Source organism: Choloepus didactylus, chromosome 13, assembly GCF_015220235.1.
Source record: "Choloepus didactylus isolate mChoDid1 chromosome 13, mChoDid1.pri, whole genome shotgun sequence".
Taxonomy (NCBI): domain Eukaryota; kingdom Metazoa; phylum Chordata; class Mammalia; order Pilosa; family Megalonychidae; genus Choloepus; species Choloepus didactylus.
Genome location: NC_051319.1, coordinates 73,895,177 through 73,907,523, shown reverse-complemented (window position 1 = coordinate 73,907,523; position 12,347 = coordinate 73,895,177). Strand labels below are relative to the sequence as shown.

General features: G+C 50.4%; 1 protein-coding gene across 11 annotated transcripts in view; it reads right to left on the bottom strand.

The window, feature by feature from the left end:
- Positions 1-9,108, bottom strand: part of LOC119507842 (solute carrier family 22 member 4-like) — an 846,933-nt gene extending 837,825 nt beyond the window's left edge. For 8 of the 11 annotated variants that reach the window (XR_005211347.1, XR_005211348.1, XM_037801032.1 and 5 more), the window contains exon 1: positions 8,056-8,584. Coding sequence is in view for 7 of the 11 variants with exons in the window: in XM_037801032.1 (XP_037656960.1) it covers positions 8,056-8,448 (393 nt within the window). In the remaining 4 variants the exon portion in view is untranslated. Of the gene's footprint in view, positions 1-8,055 lie in introns of all 11 variants that reach the window. The other 3 variants (XR_005211346.1, XR_005211345.1, XM_037801028.1) reach the window with 1 other exon arrangement.
- Positions 9,109-12,347: the final 3,239 nt, after the last annotated feature.

Genomic DNA, 12,347 nt, shown 5'->3' with positions numbered 1-12,347 from the left:
TGCCCCAGATTGATGTAGCGTCCCCGGGTTTTCCGAGCGGGCCCCCCTTCTCAGCTGTGATCTTCCAGGACCTCTGCTGAGGGAAGGCTGTGCTACGTCACTAGTGTGCGTCATCCCTCAAGGGAAGCCCCGGGTGGCCGGGCCGTGCAGGGGTGCTCTCTGCCTGATGCAAAGATTAGCCTATAATTCTTGACTGGTGTAAGTTCTGAATGAAAGGCAGGTAGTAGAGCTGGGCCCCACCCCTTTCCTCTTAGAGAAGATAGACGCCTTAGGGGGAGGTCATTAGCATTTCAATGGTCTCTCTCTGCCTGTGCCACACCCCTGTCTGGGTCACAGAACTGGGAACTGAAAATGGGTGAGGCTTTCTCCACTGAGTCAAAAAAAGAACAGAGCTAGTCCGAGGCGACCCTCTGGCTCTCCAAGGTCAGTCGTCACCCAAAGCCTCTGTCTACTTGTTGGGGATTCGTACCTCATAGTGAGCAGTTCACACTCACTAATTAAAACCCCAGTTGGAGCTCAGCTGAGCCATATTCGCTTGCTGGGAGAAAGCTTCTCTCTTGGCACCATGAGGCTTTGTAGCTCGGGCTATGGGGGAGGGGTCTCCTGATTTGGATCCGCAGCTCTTACGTAAAGGTTTTATGCTGTGATCTCGGGCAATCCTCCCAATTCAGGTTAGTGTATGACGCGTGGACGGTCACATTTGTCTCCCAGCAGTTATTCTGAATTATTTACTAGTTGTTTTTTTTTTTTTTTTTTTAGTTGTTCCAGGGGGACTACTTAGCTTCCACTCCTCTCTATGCCACCATCTTGGATCCTCCCTTCGCTTTATTGTTTTTGACAATGCTCTGGGGGTATAAATGACTCCACAGTTTAATTCAATTAAATTTGAGTGCCTTTGCAGGGGTGGTTTTTGAAGCAAGTGTTTGAGATTTGTTCCCATTCCAGGAGGGTTCTTCTAAGATGTCTAAGGAACTTGTATCCAGAAAATATAAAGGACTCTTTATATTTATGTCTAATGGAGCTACAAGTCTTCTCTTAATTGCTTACCATCAAAGTCTCCACTGTTTTCTAGAGAACCCTTAGGCTTGAACTACCCCACACTCTGTTTCAAATCATGTCCGTTCCTTTGGGGATGGTTTTGGAACTCTGTTCTTTTGGACTACCTCTTCTTCTGGGCAAAAATCTCTGAGCCCCTCCCCCAGAGTTGGGTACAGGGAAAGTGGCCTGTTCTCTGTTTATGACACCCCTGCTTTATAAGCAGGGTGCCTGCTGGGGGCAGTGGCCTCTAGGCTTTTCAGCTTTTCCCTCCTGGCATGGAACTTCTGTCCTACAAATGAACTGGGGCAAGAGTAATTAGGGCCACAATATCCTCAGCCTGCTTGGCCTGGAATCGAGCCTCTGTCCTATGAATGGGGGCTGTGTGGAGGAAGGGATCCCCCAATCTCTAGGCTGCACTCCTCAGCACTCTTAACCCCTACAGTTTGGGGGGAGTGGGAGTTGAGAAATGCTGGTGACCTGCCCCTCCCACTGAGATACAGTCTCTCTTAACTGGTTGTCGAGGGGAGAGGGAGTTCCATTTTCTTGGCCACAGCCACTTGGAGGGGAGCTTTCCTTGTGCTGGGCTGGGGGAGGAGGAGAAGGGAGGAAGCAGGCTGTGGCTCAAGTGCCATAGATTCTCACTGTTCTTACTGACGTGTAGCAGATTTCTTGAATAAATGTTTCTTCATTTGGTATATCCTCTTAGGACAATTTCCAGAGACTCTAAATGGATGATTGCCTTTATATATAAACATTTTTACCACTTTTGGGCATTTTGCTGGAGAGCAGATCTACTGTTCATACTGCCATTCCGAAAGTCTGGGCATCTTTTCATGTGCTTGTTGTTTTTGTATCTTCTTTGGAGAAATATCTATTCTCCAAAATGGGCAAATGTTCTAATCTATTAAAAAAATTTTTTTTAGTCTTTTTATTGTTGAGTTGTAAGAGTTCTTTATATTTTCTGGATACAAGTTCCTTTGTGATTTGTACATGTTTTCTCCCATTCTGTGGGTTATCTTTTTGGCTATTTCAATCTTCTACTCACATTTCCACTTATAATTAACTGAGCCAGGAAGTTGCTAAGCCTTAAAATGTTCTCAGCATCTTTCTTTCTTCGTATTGAAGGTAAAGAAAAGGCAACGATAGGTGGAGAGGCCCCAGTGAAGAGTTCTGTGGTCACTGGTGGCTGGACTGAAAGAAAAGACTCAGGGAGTCTGAGCAGGTGGTAGGGCCTGTGGGAAGAAGGGGGCACTCAGGGACCTGGCTCTCCCTGTTGAACCCTGGCATTGGATCGACCACAGCTCTACCTGGCTCCACTCTGAGGACCTGAGCGAATGGGATGGGGTCTGTGCCAGCCACCCAGCATGAAGGGAAAGCTCTGGAAGGTGCCACTCCTGTCCTGCAAACACTGAGCAGGAGCTACTACCTTTGGGCTGTCTGTGCCTCTTGCTAGAGCATGTGGATCAATCCAGCCTTTCCAGAAGACCCTCCATTCTCTCCACATAGTTTCTGCTCCAAATGACTTCTTTTTGGTCTCCAGAGACATACGTAAAGCTGCATAAAGATTTCAGATAATAAGGCATACCTGCATTATTATGAATGTTAATTGAATTTGGTCCATCACAAGGAAGCAATTCCAGTCTTTCCAGAGGCCCAAGGCACCTGCTTCTCCTCCAACCAGCCCTGCCAAAGCTTTGCTTTTGTCAACACACCACCCTACCTCCTGGACTCTGAGGGTTCTGTTGCCCACCAAGAGGGACAAAGTCTGTTTATCCTGAAACATGGCAGCAGGTGTGAGTGAAGCAGCCTCTGGACAAAGGCACATTCTGAGATCCTGGTGACTGTTGTCATAGAAACGAAGCTGAGAGGCTACAGGCAAACCATTTGGGGCAAGGCTGCTGATAAACAGGGAAGCACATTCAGGTTGGAGCTAGGGGTGCCCCTGAGATCCCTCTATTTGGTCTCTGGCAAGATATTCTTTCTAAAGCATTGACTGGAAATAGAAGTCCGGCTGATGCTAGCTAGAGGGAGAGGTCCCACACCTCATCTCCTCTGAAATCTGCCAGAGGGCAGATCTGAGTGTGGACTTGCTGGGCAACTTGGTTAATATTCAGGCTGTCCTGACAGCCAGGCTGCCAGTCCTCACCCCACCCTCAGTGAGCTGGGGCAGCCTGCAGTCCTGACAGAAAGCAAACAGCCCAAACCTGCCCACCACTAGAGGCCTTCTCTTTTGCCAGAGTCCACTCAGGTCCCAGGGGAGGCATGGCTCTGTGAGCTGTCATACTGAGTCCCACGTAGTGGCCAGTCAGACGCCAAGGTCAGTCTGCCTCATCATCCTCTCACTGGCTGCTCCCACTGCCTCCCAGAAGTGCCCTGTTGGCAGGGAATAGGCCCCCCTGTCCTCCATATATCAGGCCCACCTTTGGGCTGTGGGTGGGGAATCAGTGTGTCTTGCTGCTGTCCATACCCTGACCCCCATTTGTGACTTAGGATTGATGCTTCCAGAGGTTCAGACCCTTTTGCTGGAGGCTCTATCAGGCCTAAGGGCCCAGTCACCAGCAGCTCCAGTGCTGGGCTCCCAGAGGATGCAGCCCACTACCGAAGAAATACATACAGCAGGGCAGCAGCCCTATCTCAGAACACTCGTGGCCTGCCACAGAAGGCTAGTCCTTCACAACAGGCTGCCTCAGGGGCTCTGGAACAAGAGACCTCCTAAGAGAAGCGGTACCTGACCGAGAGTTGACTGCCTCAGTTTCCCCAGCCCATGAAACCACGGAGGTCAAAGCCTCCTAATGGAGTTCCATGGGGAAAGAGGACATGTTTGAGGCCAAAGCCAGCCTGTTCTCAGACCCTGGTCAAGAGCTGGGGTCACCTTTGCAGCTCGCCCTGTGGCCCTGCTGATGATCCTAGGTTCCCGAGAGAGCAGGCGTTAGCTGCCCTCCCTAGTCATTCAGCCTCAGGGCAAGAGGCTTCTGAATTCCTCACACCTATATATGGCCTTTGTTCTCTGGGGTCCATATGCCATATGAAGGGCAGCCTCAGCTGTGGCATGGAGACTGAGGTCTGACCACAGTGCTAGGTCTCTGTGAAGAAGGCCTCATCATCAAACAGACTGTCTGGGATGCTTGGGGCCCCTTCCTTCCCCAACAGAAGCTTCAGTTCCGACCAGTTGCGTCAGATCCCACCAGTCTCTGCTTCTGGTCCTGACCAGCTTCTACCCCACCGATAACTTAGCCACTAAAAGTAACTTGTGCTCCTTGCCCAAGGGGCAAACCCCCTGACTCCAGAGACAGATGAAGGATCCTTACCCTAAATGTTTACATTCTTTATCCTTAAAATGAAAAATAACTTGGTTCAATCTGGAACAACTGGAGCAACAAAATAAATAAGGATAGTATTAGATTATAGCTCATGGAATAAAATAAATATTCGTGAATCTATACTGATAAAAATTAACAATTATACAAATAAGTAAATAAGAAGGGGAAACTCTTCCTTACAGAAGAATTCCAGTTAATAAATATAGAAGGAATGTGGGAAATGCAAAATCACCATTAGGCAAACACCGCAGTAATAGTTGTTTCAGACAAGGTCTGGGGATGGATGCTCAAATCAATGGGTAAATGTTTGAGGAGAAACAGGATATTTGCAGAGGTCTCAAAGTATCTTCTCCAAGATACTTATTAATTACAAAGGGAAAAATAGTAACTTGACAGTGGAGAAACCCAGCAAACACCACCTTGACAAAGTAATCCAGGTAAACATCGATAGTAAAAAGACACCGATATCATGCACCTGCTGATATCATGCATGGAGGACACACCCCTTCTGTGGAATTCCTACCAAAAAGTGCAGAAACTCAGTCTGATCTTGAGAAAAATCACACAAACTGGAAGGACAGTCTCCAAAATAACTGATTTACTCCTGGAAAATGTCAAGGTCATGAAAAATAAGGAAAGGCTGAGGAATTGTCACAGATTGGAGGAGACTAAGGAGACATGTCAGCTAAAGACAATATGGGTTCTGGATTGGATCCTGAAGCAGAAAAAGGACACTAGTGTAAAAACTGGTGAAATTTGAACACGGACTGTAGTTTGGTTAACAATTTTGTAACCAATGTTAATGTCCTGTTTTTGACCATTGAATTATGGTTATCAAAATTGTTAACATTAGGGGAAGTTGGGTGAAAGGTATATGTGCACTCTCTGTACTGTTTTTACAATTTTTTTCTAAATCAAACATTATTTCAAAGTAAAAAGTTAAAAAATAACCTTATGCACAGGACAAATAAATTGGACTTCACAAATAGCCCCCCTGGGAAGAAACTACGTTATGCACATACACAAACACACACAGATGCACTCATGCAAGTCCCAACTCAGACACCAGATTCCTGCCTCCTGGCAATCTATGAAAGACATTTCTACAGCAGAACATGCCATCCTTGGGTTTCTGGCTGACCTTGTACTCACTGCAGAGAGGTCAAGGGGTGGTTCGGGTGGGCTTCTCTGTCCTGGAGGGTATGCCCATTGGGAGATCTGGGCACAGGGGTATGAGGCAGAGACACAATCCAAGGACAGTCCCTCTACCTGTACTGTGCCAGCTGGCTAAGGGGCTCTGGGCTTGACCTTTGTAGGGGGAGCTGGGGCCATCTTGCCCATTGACACTGGCCAAGTCACACATGGGTTTAGATCTACATCCTGGTCTTTGGGCGCTGGAGCTGCCACAGTGGGAAGAGGGGGCCCAGCCTCCAGCAAGGCACGTCACATGTTATACTAGCTACAACCATGGGGCAATGCCATGGTTCCCAGTCAGAGGGGAGGTCCTGACTTTCCAGTCCTCACCCACCCACCTATGGTGCCCATTTGTTCGTGCCAGACTCTGCTGGCCACCACATGATGTAGCATGGGACGTGATCTCACTGAGTCCTCCCAACAACTCAAGTGAAGTGGGCACTCTTATTATCCCCAAGTTATAGATAAGGAAACTGAGGCTTTGAGCAGTGATGTAACCTGCTTGAAGTCAGCCAGGTGGCCAGTGGTGGAGTCAGACTGACCCTCCAGTCAGACTCCAAAACTCCTCCCATGCCACCTTTCCTCTGGGGAGAGCCACTCAGTCCCACTCACTCTGGTGCTTGCTTCCCACTTTCATCCCAACCATCAGTGCCCATGTGCCTTTAGTTTTACTCCCACGACCAAAATAGGAAGTAGGGAGGGGAAAGGCTGCTGAAAAAGGCAAAGCTTGGTGTGTGTGTGGGAATGTGTAACAATGTGACTCCCTAGAGGGGCCCACAGGCCCCTGTGAGCAGGGCACAACTGGAGTAGCTGCAGACTTGGAAGCCAGTAGCTACCCAGCCTTCACACCCTAAGGGGAGCAAAACCAGCAAGGAAGGGGAAAGCAGACAGGTCAGTCCAGCTGTCAGGGAAGGCTGCAGCCAGTGGGTTCAGCCTCCATCTCAGGTGCTGACTACACTTCCAGGAAGTGAGGTGGGATGAGCTGGTCCACGGTTTGAGATGGGCAAGCACTAGGGGCCCCTGCTAGGGGCTGAACACTAGAGAAGCACAGCTACTTCAGGGCCCAGGACAGGCATAGTGCCAATGCTGGGGGGATCCAAAAGTGGTCTAAAACACAAATCTGGCCATATTACCTCTTGCTCAAACTCTGTTTCCTCACTGTCCTCAGAAGAAAGTCATCTCCTCAACATGTGTGAAGGCCCACCATCAACGGGCCCCTGTAGGCATTTCTAGCCTTATTAGTCATCCCCTTAGCTCAGAAACCCTGATCAATGGGAATTATGAGTTCCCAGATTTGCCATATTGTCTGCCTGGACAAGTTCCACTCATATTATCTCCCCCTGTTGGAGTATTTCTTTACCCTGTTAATCCACAGAGATGGTAAGTCATTTATGTGCCCCAGGTCACACAGCAAGCAAGCCAGGGTTTCAACACAGTCTCCAGAGCCCCGTTGTTATCCAGGGTGATGCTAGCCCTCACTATGGCATGGCCAGTGGCCCCAAAAACATCTGAGCTCCAAGGGAAGGCTCCATACCCCAGATGCCTACACCCCAGTGCCTAGCGCAAGGCCAGGCACAGTGTCTGATAATCACTAGACAGACTAGAGACCATCCTCTGGTTTTCCTTGGGAGGAACATGCAGCAGAGGAGGGACTAGAAGAGGGAAATCCGATTTGTCTGATTTATAGCAGGAAACCAGTCCATGCGATGCCCTCCTCAGAAGAAGGGAGTGCCCTAGCCCAGCATCACATTGACAGACAGACATGAAGCAGGAAATGCAGAGAAGTGCATGCATACCGACTCCTGAACTTTAGAAAACCTACCACCAAACCACTTAGGATGCTGGGGGGCCACTGGTACAAGCTGAAGCCCCAGAGACCACTGCTGGCTCTATGCTCAGAGGGGTCTCTGTGAGTCTGTCTTTACTTGGGCACCATGGCTCCCTGTAGCCAGCCAGCATCAGGAGGCCCTCTCCTCCCTCGGGGAGAAATTGGGGCCCCAGGACAGGACCCCAAGCCTCACCACAAGGAAGATGGCAGAGCAGTAGAGCAGTAGACTCCGATGCCACCGGAAGTCTGTGTCCAGGGGAACAGGCCAGACCCACCCCTGCTCTGCCCAGCAGCAAGGGCCCTCTCCGTGTTTGCACCTGGGCTCAGCAGCACCACCCTCATCCCATGACCCCTCCCTAATCCCCTGGCAGGAGCCTGACTCAGACCTTATATCTGGGGTAGCATCTGGGCTTTTGGGAAACAACTTCAGTTATGAAACTCAGAAAGGAAAAGACAGTTGGTGGCAACACCCTCCTCTCCTTCCCCTCTATACTGGACAGAAACGATCCAGGAATGAGTTCTCTCGGCTGCACAACTGTCGCCTGCCGGCCAGGTTGGGGCGGGATGGGGCAGGGCGCCGACCCAGGTATTGCTAAAGGGAGTCTCACGGACTGACGTAGCTGGAGGGTCGCTTGCACCCAGAGACCCCGGCTCCAGTTGGGGATTGGCACCCACCTCGGTCACGATAGTGGAGTGGTAAACGTCCTGGCTGAACTCCCAGCCGTCCAGGCAGCTCTCCTGCTCCAGCTGCGCCAGATCCACGTCGCGCCCGGGCACCAACCCGAGCTCTGAGAAGTTGACAAGCAACGCGAGGCGGTAGCGGCGGCAGCTGTGGGGCACCTCGCGATCGTCCTGCAGCCGCAGCGGGATACTGTGGTTGCGCCACGCGCTGCTCAGGTTCGCCGCGTCCGGCACCCGGCAGCGGTGCTCGGGAGTGCCCGCCAGGAACACAACCGACAGGCCGTTGAAGCCATTGGGAATGATGCTGGCGCTGAGCAGGAAGAAGATGAGCCGCTGGAAGGGCCCCCACTCGCCCAGGAAGGCGACCACCTCGTCGTAGTCCTGCATTATCTCGCCGCTGCTCTGGAGCTTGCAACGAGGCTGATAAGAAGTTTTCAGGGACAGTGTCGCGCGGCTGGGGCGTTCCCCGAGGTGTCAGTGTGTTCCCCAGGAGAATTGGGGCGCGCGGCCGGGGAATGTTTCCGGGAAATAGGCTGCGGGCGTTGGAACGTTCCCGGGAACTCGGCTCGAAGCTGGAAGCCACCGAAGAGACTCGGTACCGCAGCAGCCCCATCCCGGGCTGGGGCGGGGTCGCGAGGGCGGCCCGGCCCGGGGTGCGGCTGCCGGGCTGGCTCCTCCTCAGACGCCGCCCGCGCTCGCCTCGTGAGGCACCAAGTAGGGCTTCCCGGCCGGAGCGTAACCTTGCGGCCTGCGTACTGAGGAGACAGCTAGGCAACCCCTAGCTCCTCAGCGACCCCAGAGCGCTGGGTTCCCAGGCGGGGATCCGCCGTGTCATGCCCCACGGGGAAGGGCGGGCCAAAGAGAGAAGCCGAGGCCGGAGAGCAAAGGTTTTTGAGAAGTGGCCCTCGGCCCTCGGTGTCGGCATCGCCCGGGGCCGGGGCCTCTCCGCGGTCCCTTCCAGTCCGGAGTCAGCTCAGACGGCCTCGGATGGGGCGCAGACGGGCCAGACAGGGGAGGCCAAGCTCCGGAGAAACCTCTGCGGGCGGCGAGGGTGCCAGGAGCGCGACCTTTACCCTCGCCTGCCGCGCCAGTGGCGGGCACCAGCTGACCGGGAGCTCGCGCCCCACGCGTCCTTGGAGGGCTCGATTCAGTCACCGGTTGGCGGCGTCCGGAGAAGCGTCTCCAAGACAGCCAGAAGCCTCACCTGGTTAAAGGGGAAACAGGCCCTGGGAAGAGCCGGCAGGGACGAGCAAGGTCACACTGCATCAGCAATGGGCTGGGGACGGAAGGGGAGGGGTGCGGCAGGGTCTACCGGGTCGCCCCAGGGTCATTCTGGGGCCTCCAGAGAAGACTTCAGCACGGAGCTGGGCACTGTGAAGGCGCTGTATTACCACTCCTGGGTTCTGATTTCGATCCCCTTGCCCTTCCCACGTCCCAGGGTCCTTTAGTAAGGCAATCTGCCCAAACCTTCCTGGATTTGGAGGCCTCTTTTGCGGAAGGCCTCCCCCCTCCCCCACCCTCCAGTCCAGGAAGAGAGAGGAAAGGTTGACATTGGCAGGTTTGACAGAGTAGCTAGCACAGGGACCACAGCCTCCTTTTATTTTATTTTATATTTTCTTCAGCCGCCAGGCCTGAGGCCCCTCTGCGTTGCCTGAAGCAGCCTGTGGCTGGGGTCTGAGTCCACCCATCCTGAGGAAGGTGAAATTGACATAGCACAGCCCCAGGCTCAAGGGCCCAACTCTTGAGAGATTTTGTAAAAGTGCACTGCTTTTCCAGGCACTGGTTAAGAGGCTGAGGGACAGTTCTGTCTCTTTTTTTGTAGCCTCCAGGCTGAACCCATCTCTTAGGCTGACATCCTGCCCCTTGGAGCCTCTATTTCCTCATCTGTAATAAGACTATATAGGTCCTAATGTGTTAGGACAGCTCTGGTTTATACCTGTTAATTCAGTGAAATTATTGAAAATACTTTTTACTTTCAAAATTGTCCTTAGAATGACATATATGGTCATTATCTTGCTTAGTTTGGGTTTCATCCTCACCCCTGACCCCAAATTAAAAAAAGGCAAAGATAAGAACTTATGTGGAGGTGGTTTATTTTGAGTAGTGATCCTAGGGAACAGGAGTGGGAGACTGGGAAGAGTGAACAGGGAAGGAGGTAAAGCTAACACAAGGAGTGTCAAATTGAGCTAGCTGTTGGCAATGACCAAGATCAGTAGTGGTGCTGGCTGTATTGCTCTTTGAGGCAGGGGGAAAAAGCAGTACTGATCCCGTCTTTATTTAAAAGACTGATATTTTGTTCATGGTAGATTTTTGCATTAATTTTGATTTTAAAAAGTATTACATTAAAATACTGTGTGTCTTGATTGCTGAATTTCTTGGCACCCTCTTAAATTTTGCCTCTGAGGCAAGTGCCTCAACTCTTTTCACTTGTCTCATCCTAGTCCCAGCTCACTGCTGTGGGTGGCTGCATCTTGTTTCTTTGGGGCCCTTCAGAAGAATTATATAGGATGAGGAGGCATTTATTTCCTAATTCTGTCTCTGTTAGTCAACCCCCCTGCACTTCTAGGTTGCACATATGTGAAGCAGGTACCACACAGTTATTTGCCATAGCCCAGCAGGAGTGTTTGTAAATCCATATCTTGAACCATTTCTCCCTATGTACAAAATGAATGGCCAAATACACTGCTTATGGCTTGGCCCATTGGCATTTCACCACTGTTCTTCACAGCTACCCCTAAGTGGGGTTGTGTTGCAGTAATAATCCATATTTTGACTAGTATCAACATATCATCCTTGAGTTAGGCCTGAGTATTTTTCTCCTCCATCATTTGTTTATAGAGAACCACTCCATGAGACCATAGGTTTGAGTTGAGGAGTTGAGTTGGGCTGAAGTGTAGGTATAGCTGAAGTAGGTGATATAGGAGCCTGGACCGCCTGTTCATTAACTTACACGAGCCCCATGGATCTGCTCAGTCATGATCCTGATGTACCATTTTTATTATATGGTGATTGCTGATGGTCCTGCTTGACCTCATGACTTGACAGAATCTGACAATACCTAGCTCATGGTCATCTCTGGTTGCATAGATCCTTGATGTCCCATTGCCAGGCGCTCAGTTTCTACTGAAGCCAAGTATCTGCTCTTCAAAAGGTAAATAGTTTTCTGCAGCTGAAGGCATGGCCTGTTCCAGAAACCTAAAGGTCAGTACTGAAACTCTCCTATTAGGGCTTATCAGAGACTACCCTGCATTGTTATTCATGATGAACACCTCTAGCACCATTGAATCTGCTGGATCATATAGCTCAAGTGGCAGGGAAAGTTGTGGTCATGCTGTAGAGCTCTCTCTTGCTCTGGGCCTCACTCAAAACTAGGAGCCTTCCAAGGTAACCAATAAATGGATCAGAGCAGTATTCTTGCCAAACACTATGCCTTCCTCCAAGGTACAACAACTTGCCTGTACCTTACAAAGGATGACCAGGCGTGCTCCAGACTACTGGATCCCTAATTACACCATTAATTTACTTCAAAATAATATTGGATGGAGGAAGTAAGTAGGGATATAGATGACGTAAGACAGGCCATAATAGTGGTTCTAGGGGATCATTTTACTAGTAGGTCTACTTTGTTTACAAATTTGTTTCATATGCAATTTTTTCCATAACAAAAAGCTAAGAAAAATTTCACCAATATGGAAGGTCCTAAATTTTCATACTTTTAATCTCCCATCCTCTGGTATGCATGTGTCCCACTAGGACATATTGCTTATGCCTGCTCACTAGGTCAAATTAAAATCATGTCTGTGGCCCTGTCTCTCTAGCTAAGCCAACTTGAAAGGTGAAATCACTGCCCTCCCCCCTACGTGGGATCAGACACCCAGGGGAGTGAATCTCCCTGGCAACGTGGAATATGACTCCTGGGGAGGAATGTAGACCCAGCATCGTGGGACGGAGAACATCTTCTTGACCAAAAGGGGGATGTGAAAGGAAATGAAATAAGCTTCAGTGGCAGAGAGAATCCAAAAGGAGCCGAGAGGTCACTCTGGTGGGCACTCTTACGCACACTTTAGACAACCCTTTTTAGGTTCTAAAGAATTGGGGTAGCTGGTGGTAGATACCTGAAACTATCAAACTACAACCCAGAACCCATGAATCTCGAAGACAGTTGTATAAAAATGTAGCTTATGAGGGGTGACAAGGGGATTGGGAAAGCCATAAGGACCACACTCCACTTCGTCTAGTTTATGGATGGATGAGTAGAAAAATAGGGGAAGGAAACAAACAGACAA